At 34.0% G+C, this 18,155-nt stretch overlaps 2 protein-coding genes across 3 annotated transcripts in view; one reads left to right on the forward strand and one right to left on the reverse strand.

Annotated features, from left to right (window-relative positions):
• The window catches only part of LOC107692798 (myosin regulatory light polypeptide 9-like), a 25,437-nt gene extending 16,790 nt beyond the window's left edge, over window positions 1–8,647 (reverse strand). Inside the window, exon 1 of the mRNA XM_016491992.1 lies at window positions 8,586–8,647. The gene's annotated coding sequence lies outside the window, so the exon portion shown is untranslated. The remainder of the gene's footprint in view (window positions 1–8,585) is intronic.
• The window catches only part of LOC107692797 (6-phosphofructo-2-kinase/fructose-2,6-bisphosphatase 2-like), a 27,506-nt gene extending 10,951 nt beyond the window's left edge, over window positions 1–16,555 (forward strand). The window contains exons 5-16 of one of the 2 annotated variants that reach the window (XM_016491990.1): window positions 1,719–1,793; window positions 1,999–2,055; window positions 2,526–2,650; window positions 4,919–5,126; window positions 8,538–8,684; window positions 10,503–10,607; window positions 11,266–11,395; window positions 12,128–12,190; window positions 12,454–12,518; window positions 12,831–12,911; window positions 13,963–14,154; window positions 16,496–16,555. In XM_016491990.1, the coding sequence (XP_016347476.1) occupies window positions 1,719–1,793; window positions 1,999–2,055; window positions 2,526–2,650; window positions 4,919–5,126; window positions 8,538–8,684; window positions 10,503–10,607; window positions 11,266–11,395; window positions 12,128–12,190; window positions 12,454–12,518; window positions 12,831–12,911; window positions 13,963–14,154; window positions 16,496–16,549 (1,302 nt within the window). In that variant the 3' untranslated portion in view covers window positions 16,550–16,555. The remainder of the gene's footprint in view (window positions 1–1,718; window positions 1,794–1,998; window positions 2,056–2,525; window positions 2,651–4,918; window positions 5,127–8,537; window positions 8,685–10,502; window positions 10,608–11,265; window positions 11,396–12,127; window positions 12,191–12,453; window positions 12,519–12,830; window positions 12,912–13,962; window positions 14,155–16,495) is intronic. The other variant, XM_016491991.1, reaches the window with a different exon arrangement.
• The last annotated feature ends 1,600 nt before the right edge of the window (window positions 16,556–18,155 follow it).

Below are 18,155 nucleotides of genomic sequence, written 5' to 3' on the forward strand. Positions count from 1 at the left end.
TTGACATTTGTATGCTGTTTATAATGAATGCCACTATAGCCTAATTTGTGTTCTATTTTATAGTTTAATATATAATTTTATAACTACTTATTTTTCATTCTTGTTCTGTTCTGAATACCGTTAAATTTAAAATATTTGTTGTAGAGTGAGGGGAACTAAATAGGCTGTTTATATTTACCAGTATTTTAATATACATATAAATTACATATATTAATGTAGCCTAATTGTTTGCAATTAGGCCTACAAGGTTAACAGGTGTTTTTGGAGTAAGATCAATTTCTCTTTCACGAGATTACTTCCTCTTTTTGGCCGGGTTTCATTTCTCCGTGTTGTAAACTCTAGGGGCTAGGCTTCTAAACCAGGGTGTTTAGGGGCGTGATATTCAAATGACGATTGTTTTCTGCCGCCACATTGATCAACATACGATCATTCGTACGATGAGATTGGCGGCATACGAATGTTTCATGAATCACACGTGAACTCTGTCGTAAGTTGATTTGTGCACACGGATCTGCGCTCGTTTCTACGTTAGATTGATAAATGAGGCCCACTGAAACTAGAATTTCTTCATTTATTAGCTCAAATATTAATCACTTGTGTGCTGGAGTGTTTTGTGTTATTTGTCTTGCATAAATATGCAGTTGTTTCAAAGTGTATCGTTGCATCGTTGTCAATGTTATTAAAATTATTTTTGTTCATAGAAATGAAGCTGAAATAAAATATAAAATTAGATGGAAAATATAGAATTAGGAATGCCGCTTTGGCAAATAACGGAAATAAATAAAACTACTAAAAACTGAAATAAAAAAAATAAATCTGAAATATAAGTAAATTAATGCTAAATAGAAATTAAATAAATAAAATAAAAAAAGACAATCACATAATATAATTTTTACAACTTAATAATAAAATAGGCAACTAACTAAAAAAAGTTTGTTGAAGTACTAACATTATTAAAACTTCTAAAAACTAAAATAAAAATAAATTAAAGTTAAATATAAATATTAAAAAAAATATATAAAAATGGCAAAAGTTCATAATAGAATTACTACGAATTAAATTAATATTAAAATTGGCAACTAACTGAAATACGTTTAAGATCAAGTGCTAAAATGATTAAAACTACTAAAAACTGGAATGAAAATCAATTTAAACAGAAATATAAAAAAAAAAATAATAAAATGACAAAAACGTAATAAAACTAATACAAATTAAAATAAATGAAAGCTAGATGTAAATATTAAAAGAAATTAAAATGCTGTGTTGGCAACTAGCTAAAATAAACTAAAATGAAAATACTATAAACTAAAATAAAAATAAATTAAAGCTAAACAGAAATATTAAAAAAATAAAATTACTACTTCAAGTGAGAAAATTATTAGAATGAAAATATAAAAATAAAGCTAATTCAAATGATTAATGAATACTATAATAATATATCAATAAAATTAAAATATCGCTGCCCCAGATGCTGTTTAAACATTTCATCATATCACATTGTCTTTAGAAAAACTCAGATCCATACCTTCATTTCATAAATATTTGCCATACCAATTTCTGTACCAGTCAAAAAGAGCATAAAATAAATCAATGTCATTACAATCAATTAAAAATGCTTTATAGGTTTCTGACACTTAATTGCACTTGTGACGTAAGCAAATTATTCTAATAGTTTGATTATATTTGATAAGATATTTCCTCATTTCACTTCTTGTCAGGTTTTTGATGCCACAAACACAACCAGAGAGAGAAGGAGCCTCATCCTGAGTTTTGTGAAGGAAAGTGCATATAAGGTCAGAGGATGTGTGAATATCATTGTCTTACTGAAATATTAGCAGTTGTATCTGTATCTGTATATGTATATGTCTCAGTCGTCAGGGAGTGTTCAGAGCATCCAGAGATCAATAAAGCTCCTCCGCAGCCTAGTTTGCCCTTCATAAACCTGAATAGAAACGGTCTTGCAGTCTTTGATGGGATTATTTTTGCTTTTGTTTCCAGGTGTTTTTTGTCGAGTCGCTGTGTGACGACCCAGAAGTCATTGCTGCCAGCATACTGGTGAGTGTCCCCGTTAATATTTATCACTGCTGTCATATCAGAAAAAGTTTTCGAGGTTATATAACATAAGATGTTTTTATGTTAAAAGTTGAGTTGTTGTCCTCATTTGTAAGTCGCTTTGGATAAAGGGTCTCCTAAATGACTAAATGTAACTTTTTTTTTTCCTTCTTCATTTTATTATAATTATGCAGCTTTTAGGAGCTCACATGTATTGAGAGACTGCAGGAAATATTTGAGCTTTAAAAAATCTAAAAAAAAGCCATTTAAAATGATTAAATTCTAAAAAAAAAAGAAAAGAAAAGAAATATACACATTGCACACCTAAAGTCTACACATTTTCCCTTGATTATTTATAAAAGTAAAGTTATAGGTAAACTTATATATCTTGATGATGAGTAAAATGAAGTTAATATCGTTGGACAGCAGTGAGCTCGTGTTCATTTCATAACGCATCATTAATTTGATGGCAGGATGTGAAGGTTTCCAGCCCTGATTATCCTGAGAGAGACCGAGAGAGCGTGATGGAGGATTTCCTGAAGAGAATCGAGTGCTATAAAGTCACATATCAGCCGTTAGACCCAGATGACCATGACAAGTAAGACTTTATTATATAGGCTATCTTTCCATTTATTATTTTTCCAACACATCCAGTAGCTGATTGATCTCGGAGGAGACATTTGGCAAGACTTGTCCTTTGGGCAAAGATGTTTTTAATTATTATTATTACTTTTTTTATTATTACTTATTTTTATATTTGATCATTTTTGGGAAACTATATGATAATATTTAATTTCAGCTGTTGATCCGTGACCTAAACACCAGCTTTGGCTTTTCTGTTGTCATGTCACTCAGTCTCCAGCAGAGAGCAGTACAGTACTGAATTTATTTTGTTAATATTCTGGCACGTTGGTTTTGTTTGGTGATGATAATACTATATCATAAATGCCTCTAAATACTTTCTAATTGATTAAGTTTGTGTTCAAATAATGTGGATATTCAAATATTAACCTAGAATCTCTGAAAAATCTGTATGGATGTTTTGGACAGTCCAAGGCATTCGTGAGATTCCTCAGGAGTAGCTTTTGGCTTTAATCGGAGAATAATCTGCCAATGCTTGGGAAATTGTAACCCATTGTAGTGGTTACAGACACAGCTGCCTTCAGACTTCTTCCACTAGCTTTTATTCTCTGCTGTGAAACTGCTCATACAACATCCAGAAAACTGTTCAATTCAATTTGCAACCTACAGTATTCTTTGTTTGTACACTTTATTATATGCTTCACTAATGTGAGGCCCAAATAGGGAAACAAAATTATGGTACAGTATATTTAATTATACAGAAATAAGTGGAAAACCCACATTCATGTGCCTGGAATTTATTTGTAGATTTAAAGGCACAATATGTAATTTTCGCCGCTAGAGGGCGTGTATTCAAAATAAACAAAGAGACAAAGGAGTTTCTAGTGGTTTTTGGATATTTTAATAAAACAATCTTACATATTATGCCTTTAACTCTTGTTTTAATCAACAGTGTTAGTTTATTATTTACTTCTGTATTATTCTAGTATTTATTAATATTTTGAAAAAATGGAAATCTAAAATAATAAAAAAAATTTAAATTTACTTTTAGTAATTTTGTTCTGTTTTATAATTTTTCTTAGTTTTTAAATATTTATATTTTAGTTATAGTTCTCATTTAATTCTGTTTTAGTACTTCAACTTAAATGTATATATTTCAATTAGCTGCTAAAGCAGCACTTCTAATTTTTATTTAATGATTTTGTCATTTTTTTTGTTTTTTTTTACTATTTAGTTTTCGTTTATTTATTGTAGTACTTCAGCTTAAACTTATTTTATTTTAGTTGTATGCCAAGGCATAATTTCTGTTACTTTTTTCCATCCAATATTTGTATTTTAGTTTAGTTTTAATTAACATTTTTAATAGTTCTAGTTAATAACACTGTTAATCAAGATAATAATTTTGCCACCAAGTTTACAGATACAAATTCTAAAACATATACTGTAATCCTAGCATTATTCTACTTACTATTGTCACGTTGCACACACACGAGGAACGAGGAGACGCTGGAGAATACGTTTAACAGGACTTTATTACCACCAAGGAACCAAGGGAGACGAACTCAGGAAGACGTACAACAGCGGACAGAGAACTTGGGACTGGGAACACATTTTATACACACACACAGGAGGAGGGGATGACGAGACACACCTGGGAGCAATAAAACCAAGGGAAACACCTGGGACAAATGAAATAAACTAATCAGGACAGGAACAGGAAACTAACCAAATAAGGGCATGGGAAGGCACATGGGGAGCAGGACACACACAAAACATGGAACAGAGTCTGACAACTATACTATAGCATATAAGATTTCATTTTAGCATTTTTACATCCAACCAGCTAGCAATATCTTTTATCCTTGACAAATGAATAAATCTGTGGTATTACCTTCTGTAAAAGCACCTATTTTTACTCTGTTTGTTGTGGAGAGCCATTTACTGAGTTTTCAACTCTTTTATTAACTGTAGGGAACAGATTGCTCATAAACATGAATGCTTTTTAAACAAGGGAAGGGACTGTTGAAGGTAATGAGGTACAAGTTGGTCTTATGATTATGTAATGGTGATTAATTATGTTTCTCTTTCAGCATGTGTCTTACACACAAATAAATGCAGGAACGGTTCCTCTGGTAATTGTTCTGTACTCAAGACGACAATAATCATAAAATACAACTGCGATTATAGTGTGTGTGTGTCTAAACCATTAGGCCACAAACTCATGTATAACAGTTTGCAAAGGCATCCGTAAAGCCATTTCATGGTTGTTTTTGGGCTCTTTCAGGGACCTGTCCTTCATCCAGGTGATCAACGTGGGCCAGCGTTTCCTGGTGAACCGTGTTCAGGATTACATTCAGAGCAAGATCGTCTACTACCTCATGAATATTCACGTTCAGAAGCACTCCATCTACCTGTGCCGCCACGGCGAGAGCCAGCACAACGTCCAGAGCTGCATCGGAGGAGACTCGGAGCTCTCCAGCAGAGGAAAACAGGTGCACTTCATAGATAGATGGGCGGAATATGGCTTATTTCAGTATCTATGACTACGTTTACATGGACATCAGTAATCGAATTATTTACCTTATTCTAAATAAGCCAATATTATGATTAAGGTGTTTACATGAGTTGCTTTTAGAATATTCCTTTCATGTTCCCGTTTTACATGTTATAGTACATAGTTCGATTAATGGTGCACGTCATTACGTCCCCTCCGGCATTTCACGCATAAACATATAGTTCGTCTTCGTGATGATGCCATGTACAGTTTTGGGTGTTTCATTTTTAATTTTATAGTACTTCAGCTTAAACTTATTTTATTTTAGTTGTATGCCAAGGCATAATTTCTGTTACTTTTTTCCATCCAATATTTGTATTTTAGTTTAGTTTTAATTAACATTTTTAATAGTTCTAGTTAATAACACTGTTAATCAAGATAATAATTTTGCCACCAAGTTTACAGATACGAATTCTAAAACATATACTGTAATCCTAGCATTATTCTACTTACTATTGTCACGTTGCACACACACGAGGAACGAGGAGACGCTGGAGAATACGTTTAACAGGACTTTATTACCACCAAGGAACCAAGGGAGACGAACACAGGAAGACGTACAACAGCGGACAGAGAACTTGGGACTGGGAACACATTTTATACACACACACAGGAGGAGGGGATGACGAGACACACCTGGGAGCAATAAAACCAAGGGAAACACCTGGGACAAATGAAATAAACTAATCAGGACAGGAACAGGAAACTAACCAAATAAGGGCATGGGAAGGCACATGGGGAGCAGGACACACACAAAACATGGAACAGAGTCTGACAACTATACTATAGCATATAAGATTTCATTTTAGCATTTTTACATCCAACCAGCTAGCAATATCTTTTATCCTTGACAAATGAATAAATCTGTGGTATTACCTTCTGTAAAAGCACCTATTTTTACTCTGTTTGTTGTGGAGAGCCATTTACTGAGTTTTCAACTCTTTTATTAACTGTAGGGAACAGATTGCTCATAAACATGAATGCTTTTTAAACAAGGGAAGGGACTGTTGAAGGTAATGAGGTACAAGTTGGTCTTATGATTATGTAATGGTGATTAATTATGTTTCTCTTTCAGCATGTGTCTTACACACAAATAAATGCAGGAACGGTTCCTCTGGTAATTGTTCTGTACTCAAGACGACAATAATCATAAAATACAACTGCGATTATAGTGTGTGTGTGTCTAAACCATTAGGCCACAAACTCATGTATAACAGTTTGCAAAGGCATCCGTAAAGCCATTTCATGGTTGTTTTTGGGCTCTTTCAGGGACCTGTCCTTCATCCAGGTGATCAACGTGGGCCAGCGTTTCCTGGTGAACCGTGTTCAGGATTACATTCAGAGCAAGATCGTCTACTACCTCATGAATATTCACGTTCAGAAGCACTCCATCTACCTGTGCCGCCACGGCGAGAGCCAGCACAACGTCCAGAGCTGCATCGGAGGAGACTCGGAGCTCTCCAGCAGAGGAAAACAGGTGCACTTCATAGATAGATGGGCGGAATATGGCTTATTTCAGTATCTATGACTACGTTTACATGGACATCAGTAATCGAATTATTTACCTTATTCTAAATAAGCCAATATTATGATTAAGGTGTTTACATGAGTTGCTTTTAGAATATTCCTTTCATGTTCCCGTTTTACATGTTATAGTACATAGTTCGATTAATGGTGCACGTCATTACGTCCCCTCCGGCATTTCACGCATAAACATATAGTTCGTCTTCGTGATGATGCCATGTACAGTTTTGGGTGTTTCATTTTTAATTTTATGAAAGCTTCAAGTGCAGTTAATTATTTGTACGTGCATTCAGATGATGGCGGTGTTGAAGCTCTTTTATTTGCCGTCAAACAGTTGAGCACTGCCGTGTGTGTGTCCTGTCGCAAAATACGGCGAAAAGTCCTACATGACGGTAATAATGTGATGAAGGTGTTTACATGTCTATACTGCACTTCAGTAATGTGACTAAAATAGGAATACTCCACATGTCTTAATTCGATTTCTGTTTACTTCGGTTATGACTTTAGCCGGATTAAGGTAATCAAACATCTCTGTTTATATGGTAGATTCTTAATCAGAGTATTGTCTTAATCGTATTAAAATCGGAGTATTGTTGTCCATGTAAACGTACTGACTGATATACTGGAACACTGCCCTGCATCATATTTGATGAATGAAATCCAGTGCATGTTTCTTACTCATTTTGAGGTGCTGATTCCAAAAATAACGGCTGTTTTGCTCAAGCACATCACGCTATCTTACAAAATATGATGCATTTTGTAACATTTTTGCTTTCGACAACCATTTTTAAGGTGAAGTCGTCTTTTATTAAACTTAATCAGCAGAAAAACTGCCACAAATACATGATTCCCGTCTTCATCTGAGTCAAATTACAACTATTTGTTCAATTCAAAGCCCATTTTCACATGTATGAATTATTCTGAATTATTCTATTCATCATTAAAATAGAAGCTTTTGACATTTGACTGCTTTTGTTATTTTGATAAGTGCAAAAAAGCTTTTATATATATATATATATATATACTGTATCTATATCTTACTGTGTACATATAATTTATATGAATATATGTAACTTAAATTTTATATATATATAATTTTTTTAACAGAGTTATTTATGTTATTTTTTAACTCCGTATCATTACATTTGGTAATATGTAGCATTTTTTGCAAATCAGAATAATTTTTTTTATATTGCAGGGCTGTGTTATAGTGTTTGTTAATATTTTGAATTAGGTTTTATTTTTATGTTTTTTCTTTTCACTTTAATTTTATTTGAATTTCTAGTAATTTTGTTGTGTGCTTTTGTCATTTTTACTAGTTTTCTTAAAGTATAACTATATAGTTTTTTTGTTATTATTATTATAATAAAAATAATATTCTTATTAATAGAATTTTTATAATGTTTTATTTGTTTAAGTTCATTTAGTTTTAGTTATTTTAGTACATCAAGTTAAACTAAATGAAAATTAGAAATGTTGCCTTGGCAACATATGCATTTCTTTAATATTTTATTTTACTATAACATTTATAGATAATTTTTTTTACTTTTATTTATTTATTTATTTAATTCATTTATTTATCTATTCATTCATACATTCTTTTTTTAATTAGAATTTTTTAGGTTTTAGTTTTAGTTAACTATAATAAAACAGAGTTGTTTGTATTTGTTAATCATGGTTTTTTTTTTTTTTTTACTGTAGCACATGTAAAGCCACTTTCATAGTCACCCTGTGTTGCTTCCCAGCATGCTCTGGGTCAGTCCTTTACCACAGGTGGGTGAGAAATGTTTGTGGGCTTTTTAACATCTTTCCCGCTCTGTGTTAGTTTTCTAAAGCCCTGCGTGGGTTCCTGGAAAACCAGAATATCCCAGACCTGAAGGTGTGGACCAGTCAGCTCAGACGCACCATCCAGACGGCCGAGGAGCTGGGCGTCCCGTACGAGCAGTGGAAAATCCTCAACGAGATCGACGCCGTGAGTTTCCTGCCGCTGTTTTTATTACAGCAGCAGCCTCTGGTTTTCATATGAACACTGGGCTGTTCTTCAGTACTTACCGTGATAAAACAGAGGTGTTTTCTGTTAACAGGCAATTAGTCAATTTGAGTCAGATGTTTAATGGAGGTGTATCATATTTAACTCGTTTACCACACCAAAATGAATTCAGCTATATAACTGGGAAAACTTTGCCATGAGTGCAATAAAAGTCTGCTTCCACATAAGTGGGAAATAAGGTAGATGTTTAATGCTTTTAAGGAGCAGTTCACTCAAAGTTGTAAATTAATTTGCTAAAGATGTCCTCACCCTCAGGACATCCAAGATGTAGATGAGTTTGTTTCTTCTTCAGATTTGGAGAAATGTAGCAATAAATCACTTGCTCACCAATGGATCCTCTGCAGTGAGGCAATAGTTCATATTTCAAGCAATAGTTCACCCAAAAATAAATATTTGCTAATAATTTAGTCATCCTCAGCAGGCCATCCAAAACGTACGGTTACACTTTACTTGAAGGGGTGTGCATAAAACTGACATGACACCTACATAATCATGACATGTCACATGTCATGAATATGAAGGTTTTTTATGCATGTTTATGACAACTGTCATTAAGTGTCATTCGCTCAGTTATGTAATTTTTAATGCAAAGATGACATTGTTTGAGATGTCTTTGTTATGGGCTATGGTTAGGGGTAGGGTTAGGTTAGGCTTAGGTCAAATAATGTCATATTTGCATTAAAAATGACATAACTGAGCAAATGACACTTAATGACAGTTGTCATAAACATGCATAAAAAACCTTCATATTCATGACATGTGTCCTTCATATTCATGACATGTGTCATGTCATGATTATGAAGGTGTCATGTCAGTCTTATGCACACCCCTTCAAGTAAAGTGTTACCAAACGTACAGTAGACGAGTTTGTTTATTCATCAGAACAGATGTGAAGAAATGTAGCAATAAATCACATGCTCACCAATGGATCCTCTGCAGTGAATGGGTGCCGTCAGAATGAGAGTCCAAACAGCTGATAAAAACATCACAATAATCCACACATCACTCCAGTCCATCAGTTAATGGCTTGAGAAGTGAAAAGCTGTGTTTGTAAGAAACAAATAAATTATTAAGATGTTTTTGACTTCAAATCATCACTTCCAGCTAAAATACGAGTCCATAATATTGTTTTCTCCAGTGAAAAAGTCATCTGGTCTGAATCAGGAGAGAAATCTGCACAGATCAAGCACCGTTTACGAGAGAAACCAGTCCAAAACAGTTCTAAACAAATAATATCAGTGGATTTTTATGTGGGAGGACAACAGGAGATGACTTTTTCACTGGAGGAAGCGTTATTATGGACTCGTATTTTGGCCAGAAGCGACGGTTTGAAGTGAAAACGTCTTTATGTATTTGTTTCTTACAAACACGCAGCTTTTGGCTTCTCAAGATGTTCACTGATGGACTAGAGTGGTGTGGATTACTTTTTATCAGCTGTTTGGACTCTCATTCTGACGGCACCCATTCACTGCAGAGGATCCATTGCTGAGCAAATGATGGAATGCTACATTTCTCCAAATCTGTTCTGATGAATAAACAAACTCATCCACTGTACGTTTTGGATGGCCTGCTGAGGATGACTAAATTGTCAGCAAATATTTATTTTTGGGTGAACTATTGCTTATATTGCAAAAAGAAAAAAACAATCACTTTATTGCAAAACGTCTGAATTGATGACGGAGAAACATTTGTGCTGTTTGTGCATTGTTATTTTTAATGTGTGTTTATGTTTTATATCAGGGCATCTGTGAGGAAATGACATATGAAAAGATAAAAGAAACATACCCAGATGAATATTCTCTCAGAGACCAGGACAAATACCACTACAGATACCCAGGAGGAGAGGTGTGTTCTGTACCGTTATAACACCTGATGTGCCATTTAGAGTTCCCACGTTTTAATAATAACTCTTCATGACTTTTTCATGACCTTTAATGATTCAGATTTAGACTGATTGACTAATGAACTATTCAGACTGATTCACCGAAAATAATTCACTCCCACTTTTTGAAAGCAGTCTCTTCTGCTCACCAAGGCTGCATTTATTTGATCATAAATACAATACAAACAGTAAAATTGTGAAATATTACTACAATTTAAAATGACTGTTTTCTATTTGATTACATTTTAAAATGTATTTTATTTCTGTGATCATAGCTGAATTTTCAGCATCATTACTCCAGTCACATGATCTTCAGAAATCATTCTAATATGCTGATTTGCTGCCCAGGAAACATTTCTGATTATTATCAATGTTGAAAACAGTTGTGCTGCTTTTGTGAAAACCATGATACATTTTATTTGCAGAACTCTTTGATGAATAGAAAGTTTAAAAGAACAGCATTTGTTTGAAATAGAAATCTTTTGTAACATAAAGGTCTTTAGTACTGTGACTCTTGATCATTTTAATGCATCCTGTCTGAATAAAACTATTAATTTCTTCAAACAAAGAGAAAAACATTCATATCTAGCAGCGAGTTTTGTTGCTCTTCTCTTGCTGTAGTCCTATCAGGATCTGGTGCAGCGGCTGGAGCCAGTAATCATGGAGCTGGAGAGACAAGGCAACGTGCTGGTCATCTGCCACCAGGCCGTCATGCGCTGCCTCCTCGCCTACTTCCTGGACAAGAGCGCTGGTATCACACACTCACACTCACACTCACACTCACACTCACGCTCACACACACACTCACTCACACACTCACACATAAACACACACTCACACTCACACACACACTCACTCACACACTCACACATAAACACACACTCACACTCACACACACACTCACTCACACACTCACACATAAACACACACTCACACTCACACACACACTCACTCACACACTCACACATAAACACACACTCACACTCACACACACACTCACTCACACACTCACACATAAACACACACACTCACACACACACACACACACACACACTCAAAAAAACCATTCAAATCTAGCAGTGAGTTTTGTCCTAATTCTCTTGCCGTAGTCCTATCAGGACCTGGTGCAGCGGTTGGAGCCAGTAATCATGGCGCTGGAGAGACAAGGCAATGTGCTGGTCATCTGCCACCAGGCCGTCATGCGTTGCCTCCTCGCCTACTTCCTGGACAAGAGCGCTGGTGCGTCACAAACACACACACACACACTCAAATCATATCAGGCCTCTTGTGACTTACTGATGACTATAATGAGAGACTGGTTTTCAGGTAATAAGTGTCCTAAGAAGATCCTCTAACAAGCTCTATGAGATGAAGTTGTTGATATTCCTGAGCAAAACTCTTCCATGCATGACCGCTTAGACTCAAATATGTGTTCATAATGTCAGCAGATCTTCTCATATTTTGGTGTGCTTGTATTGTACAGATGATTTGCCGTATCTGAAGTGTCCCCTTCATGTGGTCCTGAAACTCACCCCAGTGGCTTATGGTACGTGTTGTTTCATTCACTAAGGCCCATCTTAAAGAGCAATATTATTTGAACTATCTATTTATATATATATATATATATATATATATGTGTGTGTGTGTGTGTGTGTGTGTGTGTGTTTATAAATTATAATTAATAATATAATAAAATAACTTAATGAAATGAATAAATACAATACATTTTCATTATGTTTTTTAAGAGATTTAGATACTCTAGTAACATTCAGATTTTTTTCAATACGTCTTGTTTGTTTTCTGTTGCAGGCTGTAAAGTTGACATATTTAACCTGAAAGTAGAAGCTGTGAACACACACCGGGACAGACCACTCGTAAGGAGAAGTATAACCAGTACCAGACTAACCGTTTTTGTGGTGTTTGCTAAAACAGGCTTCACTGTTATTGCTAGCAAGCCTTTAGTAGCATGCTGTTTCCCTTCTTTAGGGAAATGTGTTTTTGTTTAAACAGAAAATAAGTTCTCAAACTTTATTTGTGCAGAACGATTCTAGATGTTAATTCTGTTATGATATTTTTGGAATCACATGTGTCCTGTGATCTCGCGGTCTGTCCAACACGAACAGCTTGAGTAAATCAGCAGTGGAGGAGCCTCAAAGCAACAACAACCTCTTGAACTCTTTTAACAGAACGCTAAAGGCTGGCAGAGTGGTCTGTTTTTGCAGTGCAAGTCTGGAGGTGGGAGTTTGCCTGAAAAACACAAACCACAGGTCTGTGGTCAGAGCGATTGTCGTCCTGTCTCAGAATAGTCCTGGCTTATGGCTGGATATTGTTTTGGATGAGTAGTTTTAGGATGAGATCAGCATCTTCTGTTGGGTGGCAGTCGGGGGAGTTTCCCTCCAGCCTGAGCTTTAACTTAATATGCATCAACATGTTTAGTTTCCGCTCAGATTTTTAAAGAGCTTATATAACATGGAAAACAGACGGTTTTTGCACTTTAGAAAAAAAAAATCTCATGAAGGAAATGTTGCTTTTTTCTCCCTTCATTAAAATTTAGCATAATTACATTGTACAAATGTACTTAAATCTTATTTGTACTACAAATAAGCTTTATTTTCTTCATGCAAAATATAATTTGGTAACATTTTACTTAAGGCCTTTTTGTATAATGCATCATAAAAGTAGTTTTAATGCATTAATTATGCCTTGTAATGCACCTCATAATGCATTGTATAATCTCATTAATAATTGTAACCACAGTTATAATACATTATAATAATTATCTACTCATTTAGAAAGAATAATGCATTAAAAGCACGTCAAACAAACCTTCAAATATTATAATGCATTTTAACTTTGGTTGAATTATTTCTGAAAAGATGTAATGCATTACCATGGACATTATGAATACCTTTATAATGCAATATACATACAGGCTTTAAGTAAAGTGTTAGCTATAATTTCTTATTCGCCTTTTAATTGTCAGGTGAAATGTGTCCTGGAAATGTATAATACCTATGATGATAATCAGTAGGATGCAGTACAGAAAATAATATTAACAGCTTAACATATTTACACATCAACACTTTAATTTCACATGCAAAGCCGTTAGCCAATCACAACAGATGTAATTTACATATAGAAGTCTAAGAGCTATACTAACGGCCTGTTTCATTGTGAGGCTCAGAGAGAAGGTGGAAATTGTCTTGAAGAACTACATTATGATGCAAGAAACCTTGAAATATGGCCCTTTATAAACATGGCTTTTGTCCGAGTCTTCAACCACATGCTGTACCTGATACTTGCGTTGTGTGTTATCAGGGAAGCTCCAGACAGGAAGTGCAGCCCACTCTGCTGAGGAGGAACAGCTTTACGCCACTGTCTAGTGAGGATCAAGTCAAGCGGCCCCGCCTCTTCAGCGTCGGCAACCCGCCCCGCTTAGCAAGCATTCCTGCCTCATCAACCTCACGATTCCCTGAGGCGCAGGAGAGCGAGGAGCTGAGCGAGAGCCCGGTTAGTTCTGTGTGTCTGAGCTCTTAATGTGATTTACAACACTGAGACCTAGATCCCAAACACACACCGACAATATAAAACAAAAAGCAGACCCATATGCTGATAGATATTTGATTTTATGTTTTAAAAAGAAACATATACACTACCAGTCAACAGTTTTGAACAGTAAGATTTTTAATGTTTTTTTAAGAAGTCTCTTCTGCTCACCAAGCCTGCATTTATTTGATCCAAAATACAGCAAAAGCAGTAATATTGTGAAATATTTTTATTATTTAAAATAACCGCTTTCTATTTGAATATATTTTAAAATTTGATTTATTCCTGTGATCACAGCTGTATTTTCAGCATCATTACTCCAGTCTTCAGTGTCACATGATCTTCAGAAATCATTCTAATATGCTGATTTGCTGCTCAAGAAACATTTTTTCTGGATTCTTTGATGAATAGAAAGATCCAAAGATCAGCATTTATCTAATATAGAAAAAGCATTTGTAACATTATACACTATACCATTCAAAAGCTTGGAGTCAGTGTATATATATATATATATTATTATTATATTTTTTTTTTTAAACAAATTATTAGGAATTATACTTTTATTCAACAAGGATGCATTAAATTGATCAAAAGTGATGATAAAGATATTTATAATGTTACAAAAGATTTCTATTTCAGATAAATGCTGTTTTTCTGAACTTTCCATTCATCAAAAAAACCTGAAAAAAATCTATAGCTGTTTTGTTTTTAACATAGTAATAATAATAATAAATGCTTATTGAGCAGTAAAACAGCATATTAGAATGATTTCTGAAGATCATGTGACACTGAAGACTGGAGTAATGATGCTGAAAATTTAGCTTGGATCACAGGAATAAATTACATTGTAACATATTCAAATAGAAAACTGTTATTTTAAATAGTAAAAATATTTCAAAATTTTGCTGTATTTTGGATCAAATAAATGCAGGCTTGGTGAGCAGAAGAGACTTCTTTCAAAAACATTAAAAATCTTACTGTTCAAGAACTTTTGACTGGTAGTGTATATTTCTTTTAACTTGTAACATTTGAAAAGTTTTTTTAAAGAAGAATATTTTGCCCACCGTTTATTTGCATTTATTTGATACATTATTAAAAACAGTAATATTGTGAAATATTAATACAATTTCAAATAACTGTTTAATATTTGAATGTATTGTAAAATGTAATTTATTCCTGTGATCAAAGCTGAATTTTCAGCATCATTACTCCAGTCTTCAGTGTCACATGATCTTCAGAAATCATTCTAATATGCTGATTTGCTGCTCAAGAAACATTTCTGATTATTATCAATGTTGAAAACAGTTGTGCTGCTTCATATTTTTGTGGAAACTGTTATACACTACCATTCAAAAGTGTAGATTAAGTAAGATTAGAAATGTATACATAGAAGTATTAATATTAGATTTTTAATATTTGTTTTATATTATTATAAGTATTAATTTATTTTTTAATATAAAAGAAATGAATACTTTAATTCAGCATGGACGCATTAAGTTGATCAAAAGTGACAGTAAAAGATGTTAATAATGTTATAAATGATTTGGACTTCAAATAAAAGCTGTTATTTTTAATTTTCTATTCATCAAAGAATCCTGAAAAAATATCCACAAAAATATTAAGCCGCAAAAACCGTTTACACTGTTTATTGTTGTGCTGCTTAATATTTTTTGGAAACTATGATAGATAGATAGATAGATAGATAGATAGAACGATAGATAGATAGATAGATAGATAGATAGATAGATAGATAGATAGATAGATAGATAGAACGATAGATAGATAGATAGATAGATAGATAGATAGATAGATAGATAGATAGATAGATGGATAGATGGATGGATAGATGGATAGAACGATAGATAGATAGATGGATAGATGGATAGATAGATGGATAGATAGATGGATAGAACGACAGATAGATAGATGGATAGATGGATAGATGGATAGACAGATGGATAGATGGATAGATAGATGGATAGATAGATAGACAGATGGATAGATGGATAGATGGATAGATAGATGGATAGAACGATAGAACGATAGATAGAACGATAGATAGATAGATAGATAGATAGATAGATAGATAGATAGATAGAACGATAGATAGATAGATAGATAGATAGATAGATAATTACAAACAAATGTTGGATTAATTAGTTAATTGTTTATCGATTGACAGCACTAATAAATAAATATATATATAGTATTTTTCTACCTGGAGTATGACTAGTTAGTCAAGAGTCCCTCAAGCATTATTTATGTTGTAACATCAACAAAGTAACCTTTGTGCTCTGTCTTATAGGAAACACTGAACTGCTTCGCCCCGTCAGACTCGAAAGACGCCATCCAAGAGTGACAACACAAAAAAAGCTGTGTGACGCCCGTCACAGATTAAACGTTTTCTCCAGACATGATTCAGCTGTTGACGCCCGCTCAAAATCAGCACATGTGAACACTGCTTTATGTAACGTTAACAGCGCCGGCGACGCCTCTCTCCGCTCTTCACAACCCTCATCCGTCCACAAGCGCTTGGAAGTACGGTAAAATCACAACACGCAACAATTAATGCAAGGAAGATTCACTCGCACTGTTGAGCAGATTGACAGCTCGTGGGACCAATTAGAGTGCAGATGAACTGATTGAGTGGGCGTGGCTTGTGCCAGTTAAGCTGATTAGAATATTTAAAGACACAGCACACTGAAATAAGAAAGAAGGGGACATTCAAGCACTTGTTTTGATTGTCGTAACATCTGTTTTGCGCTCTTTTCTTCATACTGCCTTAGTACTGACTGACTCAGGCCAAATCTGATTGGATATTGTGTACATTTTTGTATAAATATGATTTTAGCTGTTAATTGTCTGTGATGTTCTTGCTGTCGTTATTTCCTCATGTATTTACAATTTACATGCTGCTTTCTGGTTTTGGTTGTTGTGCACAATGTCATATTGAATTTAATGAATGTCTCGCGGTCGTATGATGTCATAGGTCATGTGACAGAGGAAAGATTCGTGAAATTTATGTTATACTGGTTTTTCTCCATGAAAAAATGTCTATAATTTTGGACAGGAACATCAGGGTAGTTCTTATAAATAACTGTTTTATTTGTTATAAATAAGTGAAACTCAATTCAGTCTTTAACAATTGTGTCCTTTCATTGTTTCCTTAAAACATACCTCATTAGAATCAGAACAGAATCATTAATTCTAGCGTTATCTTGTCAGTGGTTTTTCAATGGATCTGCAAGAGCATTTAAAACTACTCTGAGAATATTGAAACTCATACTGTTATATTAGTTATCATTTAGCTAGACTGTCTTTCATGATACAACGTTATTTATACTCGCTTTTATCTTGCATCAGATCTGGAAGGATGCTTTTAAAGGGTATTTTAAATTGTTTTGTAATTATAATTTGAGTTCAAGTTGTCAGATTTGTATATTTCTGACTTTAATATGCAGAAAGTATGTTGAATGTTATGAATATGATGGCCTGTTAAGAATCAGAGGCTGCATTGCTCTTGCTACTTGCAGCTTGTTATTCCATTTGAATGCAAATATGAGTGTGATTGCATGATCGGATATGATCAGATCTGTAAGTGCCTTTGCTTCGCAGCCAAAGTGTAACCAAATCAAAGCCTAAAAAATACAACAGATCTCTGTGAGTGCAGATTCTTGGATCCAAAAAACACATTTTCCTCGGAGCCAAGTCCTTTATTTTAATGTAATGTGTTATAGAAAATAAATTTTGTGTTCTGGTTTGATTGCATCACAATATCTATAGCACTGTTATAGTTATGACTAAATATATATGTCATGCTAATCTATTGATAAACATTTTGAGATCTAAGAAAATCAGTCTGTGATACAAGTAAAATTTTTTTGTCATTTAAATAGCAATTAAACTGTTATTTTACTACCATTGGTATACTATTATAGTATTATACCCTCAACTATATATATATA

The sequence above is a fragment of the Sinocyclocheilus anshuiensis genome, unplaced genomic scaffold, assembly GCF_001515605.1.
Source record: "Sinocyclocheilus anshuiensis isolate Anshui unplaced genomic scaffold, SAMN03320099.WGS_v1.1 scaffold871, whole genome shotgun sequence".
Classification (NCBI taxonomy): domain Eukaryota; kingdom Metazoa; phylum Chordata; class Actinopteri; order Cypriniformes; family Cyprinidae; genus Sinocyclocheilus; species Sinocyclocheilus anshuiensis.